The 21167-nt window shown below is 46.0% G+C and overlaps 1 protein-coding gene across 1 annotated transcript in view; it reads left to right on the forward strand.

The window, feature by feature from the left end:
- Positions 1 to 21167, forward strand: part of lrp2a (low density lipoprotein receptor-related protein 2a) — a 522167-nt gene that overhangs the window by 463748 nt on the left and 37252 nt on the right. The window contains exons 68-70 of the mRNA XM_070873618.1: positions 9753 to 9918; positions 11045 to 11173; positions 19210 to 19430. Of these exons, the coding sequence (XP_070729719.1) occupies positions 9753 to 9918; positions 11045 to 11173; positions 19210 to 19430 (516 nt within the window). The remainder of the gene's footprint in view (positions 1 to 9752; positions 9919 to 11044; positions 11174 to 19209; positions 19431 to 21167) is intronic.

Here is a 21167-nt window from a genome sequence, read left to right on the forward strand (position 1 = left end):
ACTTCGCTCCACAGTTGAAATGTCATGCACATCCCCCCCATTTCCAGTTCATCTCGGCTAGCCAGCTCCTCCCCAAAAGCGTGGGACCATTTCCCGGGACAATCCAGAGTGGCAGCCGGTTCTCTGATCCATTATGTGTGACCACCAACATTGCACTGCCTAGCACTGGGATGATCTCTTTGGTGTACGTCCGTAATTGCGTGTCAATGTGTTCTAGTTTGGGTCGACTGGCTCTGAATGGCCATAGTTTCTCGAATTGTTGGACACTCATCAGTGACTGGCTGGCTCCTGTGTCGAGCTCCATGTGTACCGGAATGCCGTTTTATAGGACTTTCATCATAGGTGGCGTTTTTGTATATGAGCTGTGGATGTTTGCCACATGAACCCGCTGAACTTCAGCGTCCATTGCTTTGTCCCAAGCATCAACCTGCCTTGCAGACCCCTCTTGTGGTTCATCTGCCTCGTAAATTAGCCTTGCTGTGGGCTTCATAGAAACATAGAAAATAGGTGCAGGAGTAGGCCATTCGGCCCTTCGAGCCTGCACCACCATTCAATGAGTTCATGGCTGAACATGCAACTTCAGTACCCCATTCCTGCTTTCTCGCCATACCCTTTGATCCCCCGAGTAGTAAGGACTACATCTAACTCCTTTTTGAATATATTTAGTGAATTGGCCTCAACAACTTTCTGTGGTAGAGAATTCCACAGGTTCACCACTCTCTGGGTGAAGAAGTTTCTCCTCATCTCGGTCCTAAATGGCTTACCCCTTATCCTTAGACTGTGACCCCTGGCTCTGGATTTCCCCAACATTGGGAACATTCTTCCTGCATCTAACCTGTCTCAACCCGTCAGAATTTTAAACATTTCTATGAGATCCCCTCTCATTCTTCTGAACTCCAGTGAATACAAGCCCAGTTGATCCAGTCTTTCTTGATATGTCAGTCCCGCCATCCTGGCAATCAGTCTGGTGAACCTTCGCTGCACTCCCTCAATAGAAAGAATGTCCTTCCTCAAGTTAGAAGACCAAAACTGTACACAATACACCAGGTGTGGCCTCACCAAGGTCCTGTACAACTGTAGTAACACCTCCTTGCCCCTGTACTCAAATCCCCTTGCTATGAAGGCCAACATGCCATTTGCTTTCTGCACCGCCTGCTGTACCTGCATGCCAACCCTTCAATGACTGATGTACCATGACACCCAGGTCTCGTTGTACCTCCCCTTTTCCCAAACTATTACCATTCAGATAATAGTCTGTCTCTCTGTTTTTACCACCAACGTGGATAACCTTATATTTATCCACATTATACTTCATCTGCCATGCATTTGCCCACTCACCTAACCTATCCAAGTCACTCTGCAGCCTCATAGCATCCTCCTCGCAGTCACACTGTCACCCAACTTAGTGTCATTGGCAAATTTGGAAATACTACATTTAATCCCCTCGTCTAAATCATTAATGTACAATGTAAACAGCTGGGGCCCCAGCACAGAACCTTGCGGTACCCCACTAGTCACTGCATGCCATTCTGAAAAGTTCCCATTTACTCCTACTCTTTGCTTCCTGTCTGCCAACCAGTTCTCAATCCACGTCAGCACACTATCCCCAATCCCATGTGCTTTAACTTTGCACATTAATCTCTTGTGTGGAACATTGTCGAAAGCCTTCTGAAAGTCCAAATACACCACATCAATTGGTTCTCCCTTGTCCACTCTACTGGAAACATCCTCAAAAAATTCCAGAAGATTTGTCAAGCATGATATCCCTTTCTGCACTTTCTGGCTAAATGTCCACTGAAGTTACAATTTCTACAGATAAATTGTTGAAACCTACAGGTTTTTGCAGCATGTCTGCCCCCGCACCTCCAGCATGAGCTGAGATTGTTGTGAACAAAAGAGCTGTTACCAGGCATTCCTCTCTGATTGTCTCTTTGATTTCTCTTGAGCACTCTGTTAGTGGGTGTCAATGGCCCCGTCCCGGGACGCATTGTCCACTGTGATGGTGTAAATGTCCGTTCAACCTACCATTGTCTCTGTTGAGGACCCACTCTAGAGTCTGTTGCTGCCTAGGTGGTGTCAAATTGCCCTTGCCTGCCTGCGGGGTTCTGAGTCGCGTTTACAATGTTAACTCCCTGATCCATCGTCATGTTGGAAGCAGAGTTGCGCGTGTATATTATCTTGGTATCCTCCTCCCCCGCTATGAAGGTCTGAGCCATCAACGTCGCCGCTTCCAAGGTCAAGTCCTTGGTCTCAATTAGCTTTCTGAAAATCCCCTCATGACCAATGCCCTCAATGAAGAAATCCCCTAACATCTCCCTCCTGCAGGCATCTGTGAACTTAGAGGCTGGCCAAGCGCCGGAGGTCCGCAACGAAGTCCGGTATGGTCTGTCCTTCCCGACGTCGGTGTGTATAGAATCGGTGTCGGGCCATGTGTATACTGCTCGTCGGTTTGAGGTGCTCACCGATCAGTTTACTGAGCTCTTCAAAGGTTTTCTCCGCCGGCTTCTCGGCTGCGAGCAGGTCTTTCATCAGCGCATACATCTTAGGTCCACAGCTGGTCAGTAGATGCGCCCTTCGCTTGACAGCCGCTGCATCTCCCAGCCAGTCCTTCATGACAAAGGTCTGCTGGAGCCTCTCAACGAAATCATCCCAGTCCTCACCAACACAGTACCATTCCTCTGTGCTACCGGTGGCCATTCTCGTGAGTTATTGATTCCAGTTTCTCGTCGCCACATGTAGTGTCCTGACACACTACTATAAATTCACACGAGGCACATTCTGAAGACAAGTTCACTCTGTGATCTGAACCTTTATTCACAGGACCAAGAAGTGCTGACCCTGCAAGGGACCTCCCTTTATATACCTGGATGACCAGGTGAGGAGTGTCTCCCACAAGTTCACCTGTGGTCAAGGTGTGAATTTCTTAGGTGTATACAGTATGCAGTGTTGTTACATGAAGGTTACATACATGACAATCATCATCATAGGCAGTCTCTCGGAATCGACGAAGACTTGCTTCCACTCCTAAAGTGAATTCTTTGATGGCTGGACAGTCCGATGCGAGAACCACAGACCCTGCCACAGGTGGGACAGACATTCGTCAGGGGAAGGGGGGTGGGTGGGACTTCTTCCGCTGCCTGCGCCTGACCTCTTCACGCTCGCGGTGTTGAGATTCAAAGAGCTCAACACCCTCCCGGATGCACTTTCTCCACCTAGGGCGGTCTTCGGCCAGGGACTCCCAGGTGTCAGTGGTGATGTCACACTTTACCAGGGAGACTTTGAGGGTGTCCTTGTAATGTTTCCGCTGCCCACCTTTGGCTCATTTTCCATGAAGGAGCTCCGCATAGAGCAATTGCTTAGGGAGCCTCGTGTCTGGCATGCGAACTATGTGGCCTGCCAAGCAAAGCTGACCGAGCAATCAATGCAAACCCCAGTTACATCTTATCCAAAAAGGTCTAATATTTAATGGGTTATTTAACAATTATCTTACTGCGGAAAAGCCCAATTTTCCTCAGTTTCACTGTTTACACTGATTGCCGGGCGATAGGGGGTCCACGGTGCAGCCAGTGTCGGAGTGCTATTAGTTCGCCGTTATTACCCACCACAAATTCCAGCCTGTTTTCAGTTACAAATTGTTAACTATTAATGATTTCAACTTAGTTACTTTAAACATTTTGTGTAATATCTGCTTTCTGTGTTTTATTGTGGAATTTGATTCTCAAATCTGATTGATTCCTGCTCGGTTTTGTGGTATCAGTCATGTGGTTAGCAAGACTCAATCGAAAAGGAGATACAAGATACAAGAAGTATTTTGTTAATTGACATTTTACAACCTGGTGGTGGTGCTGCTGAGCTTCAGGTCCTGGTATTCCACTCTTGGGAGGAGAAATTCGGGAGCACTCCATTTGTTTTCAAACTTTAAAAAAATTCAGCGTTTGTGCTCCAGGAAGGAAGTGAAGCGCTAAATCAAGCGCTCTACTTCCTTCCTGGAGCGCAAGAGGCAATCAGGTGGGGTGGTACTTGTGCAGTGCTGCCGTGTTGGAATGCTCCTTTCCTCCTTTAAAGGGAAGGGCCATCGCTGGAGGCTCTGCAAAAGAAGACTTACCTTTTCCTCATTGGCAGCCGTGATCTGCCCGATCAGCCCAATGGTGTTTTCGTCCAGTGATGTTGCAGTTACAAAACCCAAGTTCGGGTCCGGGGCACCACCGTGATGATGTGCACGGCGCTGACGTCACGATCTCCGGGCGAAGGAGAGCGGGGTGCAACCTCATACCGCCGCCATAAACCTCCCACCGAATATAGCGGGAGTCGATCTTCTTGTCACGTCCAATCGGTAAGTCATTAGTGCCCTGTTATTGCTCCCCGGAGACTATAACGGGAGGCACTAAGGAGGCCAATTTCTTGGCTTTGTGTGAAATCATTTGAATTTCCATCCATTTGTTTACTTTGTCCTTTATTTCAGAACTTAAAAAAGACAAAAATAGCAAAACTTTTATAGCATTATTTAAATAATAAATCGGCATGGAGACTGTGACTAACATAAGAACATAATAAAATAGGAGCAGGAGTAGGCCATTTGGCCCCTCGAGCCTGCTCCGTCATTTAGTACTGTCATGTATCTTAGGATACAGTTATATATAATAATCTAACATGCTATACATGACTGTAATAAGATATGACCTGTAACCACCAGCATATCATACCACCAGGGGTGCACTTGCAAGAGACAGGTATATAAGGACAGGTCTCAGGCAAGTGCAGCATTCCAGAGCGGTGAAATAAAGGTGCAGGTCCAGAGTGACCTTGACTTCACTACATGCCTCGTGTGAATCTGTACTGAGGGGACAGGACTTTACAGTGGCGACGAGTTACGGGATTACAGAATTCGCAGAATGGCGAACAACGGATCAGATGAAAAGTACAATGCTGGAGACAAAAAGGGAGGACTTTATAGAAAGGCTCCATCAAAACTTTGTAGCTAAAGACTGGTTAGGAGACGGCAAAGCAGACAAGAGAAAAGCCCATCTCTTGACCAGCTGTGGCTCGAAAACATACGCTTTAATGAATGATCTGCTGGCACCTGAGAAACCAGCAAGCAAGTCGTTTGAAGAATTGAGCACACTGGTAAGAGACCACCTGAAGCCAGCGAGCAGCCGACACATGGCCAGACACAGGTTCTACACCTACAGACGCTGTGTGGGCCAGAGCATACCCGACTTCGTGGCAGAACTTCAGAGGTTGGCTAGTTTATGTGAGTTCTCCGATGAACTGAGGAGAGAAATGCTGAGAGACTTTTTCATTGAAGGAATAGGCCACGCAGGCATATTCCAAAAGCTCATAGAGACCAAGAACCTGACCTTAGAGGCAGCAGCACTGGTTGCACAGACATTCTTGGTAGGGGAAGAAGAAACGAGTTTGATTTACAATGCAGGTACGACAACTAACGAAATATCGGAACAAGAAGCTCACAGCATTAAACAAGTTGCTACCCCCACACACAGACAAAACCGGGAGAACAGGCACTCGACAGCAGGCAGTCGTGCCAGAAGCTATCAAGGGCCACAGGAACGGCCGTTCACACCTCATCAACCCACATTGCGAGCAATCAACTACAAACTGAGAGAAGCTCAAGAGAGATCAGCCAGACGCAGCTCATTCTTTACAAGCAGTCTGTGCTGGAGGTGTGGGGGTGGGCACTCGTCAAGGGGATGTCGATTTCAGCAGGCTGTTTGCAGAAATTGTGAATATACAGGGCATTTGGCCTGCATGTGCAAAAGAACGGCAGCTCGGCTGGTATACGAATCGGATGGGTCGGAAAGCGGACCAGAAGACGGTGGGGACAGTACCCGGGACACCGATGTACAGTGGGTCAACACGATCAATGGCCGCTGCTCCTACAATAGGACGCCTCCTATAATGATGAGGGCCCTACTCAACGGGATATCTGTCAACATGGAGCTGGATACGGGAGCGAGTCAGTCTCTCATGGGCACTCAACAATTTGAACAACTGTGGCTGCATAAAAGAGACAGAGCAAAACTCACAAGGGTCGACACCAAACTAAGGACTTATACCAAAGAAATCGTACCATGCTCTCTGTCACACACAAAGGGACAGTGAACTGACTTCCCCTGTGGATTGTCCCCGGAGATCCCCCAGCACTGCTGGGGAGAAGCTGGCTGGCAAAGCTAAACTGGAAATGGTCTGATGTCCATGCCATGTCATTAGAGGAACGGACCTCCTGCTCAACAGTTATAAAGCGATTTGAACATCTCTTTCAGCCAGGTGTGGGCACTTTCAAAGGGGCCAAAATCTACATCACACAGGATTCTAGACCGGTCCATCACAAGGTCAGAGCCTATGTGCTGAGGGGAAAGATTGAACACGAACTAGACAGGCTTCTGCGGGAAGGCATTATATCACCTGCGGAATTTAGCGACTGGGCAAATCCCATCGTCCCAGTCATGAAGCCTGATGGATCCGTACGAATCTGTGGCGACTACAAATCTACCATAAACAGAGTCTCCCTACAGGACCAGTGCCCGCTGCCCAGAGTGGAGGACTTATTTGCCACATTGGCTGGAGGTACACTTTTCTCAAAACTAGACCTCACATCTGCGTATATGATGCAAAAATTGACCGAGGAATCCAAGCTACTCACCACCATCAACACACATCGAGGCCTTTTCATGTGCAATCGATGCCCATTCGGCATCAGGTCGGCAGCTGCCATATTCCAGCGCAACATGGAGAGTCTGCTCAAGTCCATCCCGGGGACGGTTGTATTTCAAGACGACATACTTATCACGGGCAGGGACACCGACTCCCATCTCAATAATTTGGAGGAAGTACTAAAGCGGTTGGATCGGGTAGGCCTACTAGTCAAGAAATCCAAGTGCCTGTTTCTCGCACCCGAGGTTGAATTTTTGGGCACAAGGATTGCCGCTGATGGAATCCGCCCAACAGAGTCAAAAACAAAAGCAATTCGCCTGGCACCCAGGCCCCGGAATGTCTCAGAACTGCGCGTCTTTCTCGGGCTACTCAATTACTTTGGGAACTTTATGGAGAACTTAAGCATGCTGCTGGAGCCTCTCCACGTGCTACTCAGGAAGGGGTGCGATTGGTTTTGGGGGGATGCCCAGTAACGCGCCTTCAATAAGGCATGCAACCTTCTATGTTCCAACAGTGTTTTGACTTTCTTTGACCCAGGTAAAAAGTTAGTTCTCACATGCGATGCGTCAGCGTATGGGGTCGGGTGCATTTTGCAACATGTCAATAGTGCGGGCAAATTACAACCCATAGCTTATGCCTCCGAGTCACTTTCGCGGGCGGAGCGTGGATACGGAATGGTAGAGAAGGAGGCGCTCGCGTGCGTGTACGGTGTCAAAAAGATGCACCAATACCTTTTCGGGGCCAAGTTTGCATTAGAAACCGACCACAAGCCCCTCACGTCCCTCCTATCCGAGAGCAAGGCAATAAACGCCAACGCCTCACCGCAAATTCAATGGTGGGCATTCATGCTGGCGTCCTACGACTATACCATAAGGCACAGACCAGGCACAGACAACTGTGCCGACGCGCTCAGCAGGCTATCCCTGGCGACCACGGAAGGGTTTGACGAACAGGACTGTGAGATAGTCATGGCAATCAATGCCTTTGAGTCCACAGGTTCGCCCATGACGGCTCGTCAAATCAGAGCCTGGATGGCCAGTGACCCCACGTTATCCTTAGTAAAAAGATGTGTCCTAATCGGTGACTGGGCAGAGGCTCGCGATGCCTGCCCCGAGGAATTAAAACCCTTTCACAGGCGCATGCATGAGCTATCACTACAAGCAGACTGCCTGATGTGGGGCAGCCGAGTAGTCATGCCTCTGCGAGGCAGAGAGGCATTTGTCTGGGTGCTCCACCGCGGGCACCCGGGGGTCGTTCTCATGAAGGCCATAGCCAGATCCCACGTCTGGTGGCCTGGTATTGACGCGGACTTGGAGCTCTGCGTCCGAAGGTGCACCATTTGTGCCCAACTCAGCAATGCCCCAGGGAGGCTCCCCTGAGCCCCTGGCCCTGGCCTACCAAACCGTGGTCGCGGGTGCACGTAGACTGTGCGGGCCCATTCATGGGCAAAATGTTCCTCGTAGTTGTAGATGCATTTTCAAAGTGGATCGAATGCACCATTTTAAACTCGAGCACAACCTCCACCACTGTGGAGAGCCTCACAACCATGTTTGCAACGCATGGAATCCCTGACATATTGGTCAGTGACAATGGTCCGTGCTTCACCAGCGCAGAATTCCAAGATTTTATCATTGACCACGGCATAAATCACGTCAAGGCGGCACCGTTCAAGCTGGCCTCCAATGGCCAGGCGGAGAGAGCAGTGCAAATCATTAAACAAGGCATGCTTAAAATCCAAGGTCCCACACTGCAGGGTCACCTGTCGTGACTGCTGCTGGCATACAGATCTCGTCTGCACTCATTGACTGGGATCCCCCCTATGCAACTGTTGATGAAAAGGACTTTAAAGACAAGGCTCTCATTAATCCTTTTAGACATGCACGAAATCGTTGAGGCAAAGCGCGTAAGCTGACTGAGTACCATGACAGAAATTCGAGGGGGAGATGGAATGAGATAGGGGACAAAGTGTTTGTACTAAACTATGGCACGGGTCCCAAATGGCTTGCTGGGACAGTAACGGGCAAGGAAGGAAACAGGCTACTGGTAGTACAAATAGACAATGGCAAAACCTGCTGGAGGCATGTAGACCAAGTCAAAAGCAGATTTACCAACAACACTGTGGAACCAGAGGCAGACTACAATGTGGAACTCGCACCACACCTGGTGGACAGACAGAGGGAACAACCTGAGGAAAGGGCAATTCCAACAGACAGCCCAGGCGAGTCAACAACAATCACACCAATCGAAACAGACAGCTCAGGTGAGATACCGGCAACCACACCCAAAGAAAAACAGATACCAAGGCAAACAACTGAACCACAACTCAGACGCTCTACGCGAGCGCGTAGACCACCTGAGAGACTGAACCTATAAAGACAATAAGACCTTGGGGGAGGGTGACGTCATGCATCTTACATTATTATTTATAACTGTATCCTAACATGCTGTACATGACTGTAATAAGATATGACCTGCAACCACCAGCATACCTTACCACCAGGGGTGCACTCTCAAGAGACAGGTATATAAGGACAGGTCTCAGGCAAGTGCAGCATTCCAGAGCGGTGAAATAAAGTTGCAGGTCCAGAGTGACCTTGACTTCATTATATGCCTCGTGTGAATCTGTACTGAGGGGACAGGACTTTATAAATACGAACATGGCTGATCTGATCATGGACTCAGCTCCTCTTCCCTGCCCACTCCCCATAACCCTTTATTCTCTTATTGTTCAAATATCTGTCTATCTCCGCCTTAAATATATTCAATGGTCAGCCTCCACAGCTCTCTCGGGTCGAGAATTCCACAGATTTACAACCCTCTTAAAGGGTTTATAAACTGTCACCTCAATCTGTGCATCACAGTTGTGGTGAGTTTCATTAGATATGCAGCAGCCACTGAGTGAAGAACTCCATCATCTGGAATGAGCAGTTTGTAGTAGTGCATTTTTCACTTGCCTTCCTGAAACACAGTGAGTGGAGTGCACCAAATATTGAATACAGATCAGAGTGGAAGCAAATCACCTACTTAATCCCATACATTTACAAGACACTAAGTAACTAAAGCACTTCTCCTTTCTGCAGGTGTTGTGTACTGGACTGTCCTGGGACATGGCCCAGACTTCGGCGCTATAAAACGAGCATTTCTCACTACATTTGATGACCATGGAAACAATCCAACTGAAGCAGTGGACTTGAAACTGAAATATATAGTGACACCTGATGGCATTGCCGTGGACTGGGTTGGAAAGTAAGTAACAAAAATAGGATATTGTTTGTAGTTTAGTTTTAATAATTAGGATTGTTTAGAAAATGTAATTTTTCATTATCATTAGACCTCTTTGAATCAGCTTCATGCTTCCCACTGAAGTCTTCGACCAAGACCGAGAAACAAATTTTATATTTTTTAACCCCTCCTTCCGCTTCCCCAATCTGATGCACGTTCAGGGTCATTTAGAATCTAACTTCCATCTCTCTACCAATTTTTGGCCATGCTCCTCACTCAGCATATCTAAAGCATTGCAGGGTGGACTGAGACAGCCTGCGTGCCTTTCCCTTTGCTAGCACCAGGATTTCCAGACAGGTGAAAATCCCACATCGTCTCACTTCACTTCAGGGCACTATTGGAATTTAGGGACCAACGTGCTTCAACAACGTAGGGCTAGAAAGTGCATAGCGGGAGCGCAAAAGTATTGCCGGGTGCTATGCAAGTGAAGTTGAAGTCTATATACCACAGTGCATTATTGTTCATCAGGTAAGTAGTCTAGATCGGATCCAAGCTCCCATAAGTTATTGCCCACAGGCACTGCTGATCATACTTGTCCATGATGAGAAATGAACAAGATGGTGGACTGACTACCTTCAGCACAGTCTTTCTCATTGTTCCTGTATGGAATTTATTCCCTAGCCAGTCTTTCTCTCCTGCCTTGCTATCTCTCTATGATTTGGAATACATAGAATTTGTTATTTCAAGAGTTACTTCTTCAATATATGACTACAGTTGCTAATGGTAGAAAAACTGAGGAGGGATTCAGGTAAGTCTGTTTTGCAACACAGGAACAAGGTAAGATTACCAGACCCCTTGGGCTACAAAGTGAAAAAAGGGCATTGTTCCATAAATTTTTCTCATTAATCGTGGACCTGAAACATAATTTATTTGGAGGATATAATTCCATGGAACCAAGAAGGAAAACAATGCTGAAGGTAGAGTAATCTTACATTTTGATGTGCCAACTTTTATTTCATTGCGATTCTAAATATAATAAATCCTTAACAGTTGGAAAGATGTTAAAACATGTTCAACAAACTCTGAATAACTGGTCCAAGGCAGAATGCTGAGACGTGTTTGATCATGTCAATTTCATTTGTTTTTAAAGGCATATTTATTGGACTGATGCCACCACAAACAGAATTGAGGTGGCAAAGCTAGATGGCAGGTACAGGAATTGGCTGATTTCCTCTCAACTCGACCAGCCAGCTGCTATTTCTGTAAATCCTAAGCTTGGGTAAGTAAATTGTCAAAACAGTCAGTTCCACAGCCAAATTGCATACATATTTTAAATTTAAATATTATTCCTTACTGGCATCAGTAATTAACTTTTTGTGAAAAAGCTATGGATTTCTGAAAAATATTGAAAATGAACTTGAAAAGATGAAGGTTTAAACTACCCATTTATTTCTTACAAGCAATTTTAATTCCAGCTTAGATGTCCAATTTAGCTCACCTGAGCTATTACTCTCACCTGAGTCAGAAGGTTGTAGGTTTAAGCCCTACTTCTGGACTTAAGCACATAAATAAGATTGGTACTTGAATGCAGTACTGACGGAGAGCTGCAGTACTGGAGGTGCCATCTTTGGATGAGACATTAAGGCAGGGCCCAATCTGCCTATTCTCAATGCCAACATTCTTCCCACAGCTAAAGATCAGAGTAACTGGTTTGTGATCTTATTTGCTGTTTGTAGGATCTTGCTATGTGTAAATCAGTTGTAGTATTTACCCACATAGCAACAGTGATTATTTTGGAAAAGTAATTCATTGACTGGGAACTGAGAACATGAATTAGGTGCTATATAAATGCAAGTTATTTATCTTTTTTCTTAACCTACAGAAATAAGATTATTTAAAACCCTATCACAGGTAGCATACTAATGCATTTTAGTTAAATAGATGTAAAAATACAAATATATTCCCCGCCCCCCCCCCCCCCTTAACACACTTAAGTGGCCTTTTCTTGCCCTGGCTTTCTTAATGTTTTTATGTGTATAGTGAATGCAACATAGAATGAATTAGTGTCACAATCTACCCTTTTGCTGCTGAATTACAACAGATGTAGTACAGATTGGCAATTATATACTTTAGCTCGTTGATAAGTGGGCAAAAATACAGACAAGCTTTACATTTGGAGCTAAACTACAATTGAAGTAGCCTTCAAGGTCAGCATGGCCATCAATTCATTCACCAGCGGATACTTCCAATCTGCAGCAGGAGACATAGCTAATATTTCTCAATATGCCGTCCATCGCTGCATCCGGGAGGTCACAGAGGCTCGCTACACCAGAAGGGACTATGTTGTCTTCTCTCTGAGCAGAGAGAAGCAGCAGGAGCATGCATGTGGCTTTGTCGGGATAGCGGGCTTTCCCCATGGTGCAGGGCAGCATCGACTGCACCCACGTGGCTTTGCGGGCACCACATACCAATCCAGAAATGCTCCATTACCACAAAAGCTACCACTCACTTAATGTGCAGTTGGTGTGTGACCATGCCAACTGCCTCATGATGGTCAATGCCCACTGTGCTGGCAGCTGTCATGATGACTTCATCCTGTGTCAGTCGGTATGTGCCAGCAATCTTCCAGCCACCATGTTACACCCAAGAGTGGCTGTTCGGAGACAAGGGCAAGCCGCTCTACACCTGGCTAATGGCACCTCTCCACAAGCCCACAACTCCTGCTCAGCACTCATACAATGACTGCCATGCTACCACCAGGACCATCATCCAGCATACCATCAAGCTGCTGAAGCAATGATTCCACTGCCTTCACCACTTAGGAGGAGCCCTCCAGTACTCGCTTGAGCGGATGTCCCATTTCATGGTGGTCTGCTGCATGCATCACTATTTGGCCATGATGAGGGTGCAGCCCTGCCATCAGGGATTGTGGGACCGCCTCAGGAGGAGGAGGAGGTCAAGGAGGAGAAGGGAGGAGGCAGGCAGCAGATTCCCGTTCCGGACGGGCTGTCCATGAAGGCCTTATCAGTCTCTGATGCCAGTGAATGAAACACCAGACCCCCGTTGGTCACTACATCTGATCATACCATCCCTCTGTCATGGACCATCACAGCATCCTCCTGGGCACAAAGCTGAAATGAGAGCCACCATAAAACAAACATTCCAAACAATTAATATAATTATCAGAATTCAATCAATTCTTCCTTATTTTCAAATGCCTCCATGGCCTCACCCCTCCCTATCTCTGTAATCTCCTCCAGCCCACAATCCTCTGAGATGTCTATGCTCCTCTAATTCTGCCCTCCTGAGCATTCCTGATTATAATCGCTCAACCATTGGTGGCCGTGTCTTGTGTTGCCTCGGCTCCAAACTCTGGAACTCCCTGCCTAAACCTCTCCACCTCTCTACCTGTTTCTTCCTTCAAGACACTCCTTAAAACATAAAAATATAGAAAATAGGTGCAGGAGCAGGCCATTCGGCCCTTCAAGCCTGTACCACCATTCAATATGATCATGGCTGATCATGCAACTGCAGTACCCCACTCCTTCTCTCCATACCCACTGATCCCTTTAGCTATAAAGGCCACATCTAACTCCCTTTTGAATATATCCAACGTACTGGACTCAACAACTTTCTGTGGTAGAGAATTCCATAGGTTCACAATTCTCTGGGTGAAAAAGTTTCTCCTCATCTCAGTCCTATATGGCTTACCCCTTATCCTTAGACTGTGACCCCTGGTTCTGGACTTCAACATCGGGAACATTCTTCCTGCATCTAACTTGTCCAATCCTGTCAGAATTTTATATGCTTCTATGAGATCCCCTCTCATTCTTCTAAATTCCAGTGAATATAAACCTAGTCAATCCAGTCTGTCTTCATATGTCAGTCCTGCCATCCTGGGAATCAGTCAGGTGAACCTTCGCTGCACTCTCTCAATAGCAAGAATGGCCTTCCTCAGATGGGGAGACCAAAACTGTACACAATACTCAAGATGTGGTCTCACCAAGGCCCTGTACAACTGCAGTAAAACCTCCCTGCTCCTATACTCAAATCCTCTTGCTATGAAGGCCAACATGCCTTTTGCTTTCTTAGCTGCCTGCTGTACCTGTATGCCTACTTTCAATGACTGATGTACCATGACACCCAGGTCTCATTGCACTTCCTCTTTTACTAATCTGTCACCATTCAGATAATAATCTGCCTTCCTGTTTTTGCCACCAAAATGGATAACCTCACACTTATCCACATTATACTGCATCTGCCATGCATTTGCCCACTCACCTAACCTATCCAAGTCACCCTGCAGCCTCTTAGCATCCTCCTCACAGCTCACACTGCCACCCAGCTTAGTGTCATCTGCAAACTTGGAGATATTACATTCAATTCCTTTGTCTAAATCATAGAAACATAGAAACATAGAAAATAGGTGCAGGAGTAGGCCATTCGGCCCTTCTAGCCTGCACCGCCATTCAATGAGTTCATGGCTGAACTTATCACCATCCTATTAAATGAAGGATCTCATTCTGTTGGCCTGTCTATCTGTTTGAGACTGGGAAGCCTGCATTGCAGTTCCAGCATTTTCTCTTTTTGCTTCATTTTCCCATCAGCAGCTGAACTTTACACGATTAGTTCCTGGATTCTGTTTGTGCACTAACCAGAAGCAGTGAGCTAAAAGGGATTGTATAAATTTCAGTTAGTATAGATAGTATCGATATTCGATTGGGTTTATGGATAACATTGTTGTGTCCAAAATGCTGACAGCAAGGATAGTATATAATGGTCCTGAATTCGTGGTCGGGGGCTTAGCTAAATAGTATGCTGCGGACATCCGAACGAAATCTACACTTATCTCGTGTGAACCCCCCTTCGAGAAGTTGCTTTTAAACGCTGCAGAGTTGTGGGCAATGTAGAGGCCCATGGATCCTAGGAGCGTCATTAATGTATATTGTAAATGGCTGGAGTCCCAGCACTGAACCTTGCGGTACCCCACTAGTCATTCTGCCATTGTGAAAAGGACCTGTTTATTCCCACTCTTTGCTTCCTGTCTGCCAACCAGTTCTCTCTCCACGTCAATACATTACCCCCAATCCCATGTGCCTTAATTTTGCACACGAATCTCTTGTGTGGGACCTGGTCAAAAGCCTTTTGAAAGTCCAAATACACCACATCCACTGGTTCTCCCTTATCCACTCTACTAGTTACATCCTCAAAAAATTCTAGAAGATTTGCCAAGCATGATTTCCCTTTCATAAATCCATGCTGACTTGGACCGATCCTGTCACTGCTTTCCAAATGCTATTACATCTTTAATAATTGATTCCATCATTTTCCCCACTACCGATGTCAGGCTAACCGGTCTATAATTCTCTGTTTTCTCTCTCCCTCCTTTTTTAAAAAGCGGGGTTACATTAGCTGCCCTCCAATCCATAGGAACTGATCCAGAGTCCATGGAATGTTGGAAAATGACCACCAATGCATCTATTATTTCTAGGGCCACTTCCTTAAGTACTCTGGGATGCAGATTATCAGTCCCTGGGGATTTATCGGCCTTCAATCCCATCAATTTCCCTAACACCATTTCCTGACTAATAAGGATTTCTCTGTGTTCCCTCAGTTCCTCCTCCGCGCTCGACCCTCGAGCCCCAAGTATTTTCGGGATGTTATTTGTGTCTTCTTTAGTGAAGACAGAACCAAAGTATTTGTTCAATTGATCTGCCATTTCCCTGTTCCCCATTATGAATTCACCTGATTCTGACTGCAAGGGACCTACATTAATTTTCACTAATCTTTACTAATCTTTTTCTCTTCACATATCTATAGAAGCTTTTGCATATCTCTTTGACTAAGTTTTTGGTCACCTGCACTAATTCCTACTTATGCGGCTCGGTGTCAAATTTTTATCAAATAATACTCCTGTGAAGCACCTTGGGACATTTCACAATGTTAAAGGTGCTATATAAGTACAAGTTGTTGTTGATATTACAATATGAATAATCATCCTTGCGCAATCCCTTAGTGCCTGTCATTCGTGTTTCTTTGTCTATTCTAGTGCTTCCCCATTGGCTGCAGCATGTTTGGTGAAAGGCTCATGACTTTGTAAGGGAGACGACAGTTGCCCTTGCAGGACAACCTCAACCAGCTGTGGACCGTGAAGACCTAGCTGTAGATTGCACCACGTCGGCATGGCCGGTGGCACTTTGAGCTGCTGGCTCACAGACAGCGGCAAGGACAATGGTGGAGTGGCAGTGGTGGGGGTAGGAATGCTGTAATCCTGACAGAGGACAGCAGGTTCTTGCTCCACAGACTCACTGCCACTCTCCTGGAGTGGCGCCTCAGCATTCCTAGCAGTCTGTTGGAGGACAGATTGCTGGCTTGCTGCAAGATCCTGCAAGCCCCTTGACACTCGTCAATCCAGCCTCAATGGCAGCAGTCCGATCTTGGGTGGCAGCAAGCCGAACCTGCAGGAGAGCAGTCTGCAATTCTACTGCTGCACTGAGATGTTGAGTTGCTTCTGCCTGTGCTGCAATGGAAGCTGCAACATCGCCCATTGTGCAGTATGATGGCTGGGTTGACAATGTTTATCCTGGAGTTGTCTATCATTTCCATCCCACAAATCATGAGCTCCAAGCTCTGCGCGAGGCCACATATAATGTTGCAGCCGGACTCCTTCATGCTGCTTGACATTGACGTAACCTACAAGGCTACAGACCAAGAGCTGGAAAGTGGGATTAGGTTCGATAGCTCTTTGTTGGCTGGCACAAACATGATGGATCGAATGATCTCCACCTGTGCTGTAAATTTATATGATTGACAAGAGGCTTTCTGGATAGCTTGCCATTAGAAACATAGAAACATAGAAAATAGGTGCAGGAGTAGGCCATTCGGCCCTTCGAGCCTGCACCGCCATTCAATGAGTTCATGGCTGAACATGCAACTTCAGTACCCCATTCCTGCTTTCTCGCCATAGCCCTTGATCCCCCTAGTAGTAAGGACTGTAGTATCACTTACAGCCCTGTAGATCATAAGCTTGGTGGCAGATTTGAGGGTCTGGTCTTCGAATACTCTTTTCCTCAGGTGACAGAAGGCTGCACTGGTGCACTGCAATGGTATACATATCAGGACAGGCTGGGTCTTTTTTCTCTTGAAAAAGGAAGTCTGAGGGCTGACTTAATAGAGGTTTTTAAATCATGAAATGTTTTGTTGGAGTGGATATAGAGAGAGTGTTTCCACTTGTGGGGAAGAGCATAACTAGAGGCCATCAATATAAGATAGTCATCAAGAAATCCAATAGGGAATTCAGGAGAAACTTCTTTACCCAGAGAGTGGTGAGAATGTGGAACTCGCTACCACAGGTAGTGGTTGAAGCGAATAGCACAGATGCACTTAAGGGGAGGCTAGACAAGCACATGAGGGAGAAGGGAATAGAGGATCTTGCTGATAGATTTAGATGAGGAAAGACGGGAGGAGGCTCGAGTGGAGCCCCAAAACATTTTTGCAGGAGTTCCTCAGGGCAGTGTCCTAGGCCCAACCACCTACAACTGTTTCATCAATGACCTTCCCTCCATCATAAGGTCCAAAGTGGGGAAGTTCGCTGATGACTGCACTGTGTTCAGTTCCATTCACAGCTCCTCAGATAATGATGCAGTCCAACAAGACCTGGATGTTATTCAGGCTAGGGCTGATAATTAGCAATTAACATTACATCTAGCATTTTGGTTTGCATGGCCATCATTCTTCTTCTGAAGGCCTCCCCACCGAGATCATCATCTGAGTCCTGTGCAGAAGAACTTGTACATGAATTTGCCCTCCGGGGAGCTCCCCCACCAAGCTACCCTTTCCCCCTGGTCCTGCTGCAGCCCATTCATGCCCATTGCCTCACCATGTGCAGATCCCGCATCTATACTACTCTCCACATTCCGTGCAGAGCCATTTTCTGAGCTGGTGTCTGCAAGTATCACATGTAGTGACGATGTACCGCCGCCTTCTCCTTCACTCTCCTCCCCAGCTGGCCCACTGACAGTTCTTGGGTATCTGAAAATAGAAAGGCACAAAGCTCAGGTTGTGGTGAGGGGAGAGGGCAGAGGGGGGGGGGGGCGGGGAGAGAAAGATATCCATGCATACACCATCAGCAGCTTGTAAGTGAGAAGAGATGTAGGATGAGGGGGAAGTGGAATGTGAGAAGAAGGATTAGAAATGATCATACCATCATTGTCCGCAAGGGCTTCAACTTCACCTGTTGTCATGGCCTCAATCAGTGCCCCTCCAATGATGTTGAGCACAGACTACTCCAGTTGACTCAGGATCCGTACAGCAGCTTGGCTGCCTCCCATCTGCCATTGTTCCCAGCGGTTATCAGCCACCCTTGCCTGCAAGAGAAAGGGAAGTGTGCCACTGAGTGTGGGTAATGTGTTTGGGTAATGTGTCTGCAAGTCATTTCAGGAAATCCATAGGAAGCTATAGCATCAATTATTTAAATAGTTTTGATGTCCTATTTTATTTTGACAAATAATTATGAAGGTTAATTAAGTTTTTTATCAACTTTGCAGAACTTTGCGTATTCTTGCCACACTTTAGCGGACGTGTGCCATGAGAGTCGGAATTTAGGACCTGGATATGCCAGATCCTGTCCTTAATTTGGGGATCTGGGATAGACTGTAGGGGGAAGAGCTTCTGCCCACCCCAAAGGCCATTGGCATAATGGGGGCAGGCAAGGACTCCCTGCATTGGGAGCTCCCACATCTCTAGCCCTCGAAGGGACCCAGTGTAGGGACAGTGACATAAGAAGTGGTATACCAGGCTACCAAAGGCTGGAAATAGGGCTCCCATGGGTATCCAGGTCAGGTTCATGGCCTGGACCCCCGAAGGGAAAGATTTCTTCTTTTGAAACTAATCAATATGGGCCACTGGGGGCACAGTGACGTTCCTTCCAAGAGGAACCGTGCACCACTCCTTGTAACTGGCAACCTGCACTACAGTGTTTAGCCTGTGGGATAAGATGGGTGCTCTAAGTGTGCCCCGTAGCGTAGGCGCCTGCCAGTGGTATTAGAATTAAAGGACCTCTCCCTGATGCTGGAAGCTTTGGCAGACTCTATGATGGAGGTCCTTGGAAAGTGTATTCGGCACTTATGCCATGTGCCATCTGCTCTCCAGATTATTGTCCCCATTTGTTTTCAAAATAATGCATTTATTTACAGAATAAAACTGCCCATATTAAAATAGAAAATTATAACTATGCCAACAGAACTTAAATGTATTTTAATTCTTCAAAGAATACAGGAAACTATTTACATGTGCTGCCTTTAATTTTTATTTCAGGCTGTTCTACTGGACAGACTGGGGCAGATATCCCAAGATAGAGTGTGCCTGGATGGATGGACAGCATCGGCAGGTGCTGGTTAACACTGACCTGGGCTGGCCTACAGGCCTTACTATAGATTATGTTAATGCTGACAGAATCTACTGGAGTGACTCCAAAGAGAATCTCATAGAGTCCATGAAGTTTGATGGCACTGACCGAATGCGGGTTGTTAATGGAGGTGAGACTTATGCAGAGGTTTTTTTACGGTTTAACAATTATATATCAACAGTACTGTTAGGACTCAAAGTAATTAATTACATCTGACCCAATCAGATCAGCTATTATGTAGCACAAAATTTGAGCATGTTTCTCCAAGTTAGGCTTGAAATAATTTAAGCATGTTTTATCCTTGATGTGGATCAATGTTTCAATATGGCTGGAAATCTTTATGTATATATATATTTTTAAATCCTTTTTTAGTAAAGAATATTATACAGTAAATAATATTTCTATATTTCTATAGTTCTAAGGAGCGCATAAGTAGGCTGCATTGTGCCTGCATATATCTGGCTACTCCCAGCACCAGAACACGAAACCTAATATTACAGGCTGGATCCAGCCTTGAATGTCTTCTGCATTATGGCCCTGCCTTTCTCTGACCCTCAGCAGAAGTCCAGAAAAGGAGACCAGTTTCAAAAGAAGCTTGTTCCCTGTCAATATCAGCAGGTGAACATATTCTTTTGAGACTGGACTATTATTCAGTTCACCTAGAATGAAACACACCCCAAAGGCAACTCTGCTCGGTGTCACATGACAACAATATTAAAATGCATTGTGGAATCAAAACCTCTGGAATTTTGTGGCCCCTCAAGGACAATTTCTACAGCAAGTTCATCCACATTCTATAACAAGAGAATGTAGTCTGTAGCAAATCTGTGCAGGTTGGCAGGACATTGCAAAATAATAATTTTAACATACCTCTCAATATTGTAAATAATTTAAAACATCCCCTCCAAATGGTATTTTTGCAAGAACATATTGTGTAAAAGAATGCACTTTGTTTAAAAAACATTATGTGTTTAAATTCATGTTATGTATTATGCTTTGCTGTTTACAGTAATAATTGCCTGAAAATATTCAGCTATTTCATCTGACCTGGTGAGACATACAGGCAATCTAACTGGTAGCTGGCAAAATTGGTGACTTTTTTATTTGTGCTGGTACGTAGAAGTATGGTGAATGAGCCTAAGCATCAAATTGTAAATTTTGCACGGTCCCACACTGCTGATGAAGATGCAGCCAGCAGATTTCAGAAAATGGTGATGTCTCAGCCGCCCAGCAGAAGGCCCCAGTATATCTGGCGATGGAGCTGGAATGGAGCAATAATTCGCCATATTAATGAACTATTTTAACTCCATTTCCACCAGCTGGGCAGACTTTAAAAATAGTCCTTATGCCACCATTGGATTTCTCTCCATCCCTGTATTGGGACTCCAGTAATGAGTGGTGTTGCCACTCCAAACCAACCCTGAATATATACTGAGGGCTTTACCCTCCCCCAACAGTGCCAGAAAACTCCAACAGGTTAATGATAAGCATAGAAACATAAAAACACTGAAGGAAATCCTTATTAGGCGGGAAATTGTGTTAGGGAAATTGATGGGATTGAAGGTCGATAAATCCCTGGGGCCTGATAGTCTGCATCCCAGAGTACTTAAGGAAGTAGCCTTAGAAATAGTGGATGCATTGGTGATCATTTTCCAACAGTCGATCGACTCTCGATCGGTTCCTGTGAACTGGGGGATAGCTAATGTAACACCACTTTTCAAGAAAGGAGGGAGAGAGAAAACGGGTAATTATAGACCGGTTAGCCTGACATCAGTAGTGGGTAAAATGTTGGAATCAATTATTAAAGATGAAATAGCAGCACATTTGGAAAGCAGTGATGGGATGGATTTATGAAAGGGAAATCATG

This window comes from Pristiophorus japonicus, chromosome 3 (genome assembly GCF_044704955.1).
Source record: "Pristiophorus japonicus isolate sPriJap1 chromosome 3, sPriJap1.hap1, whole genome shotgun sequence".
Lineage (NCBI taxonomy): Eukaryota > Metazoa > Chordata > Chondrichthyes > Pristiophoridae > Pristiophorus > Pristiophorus japonicus.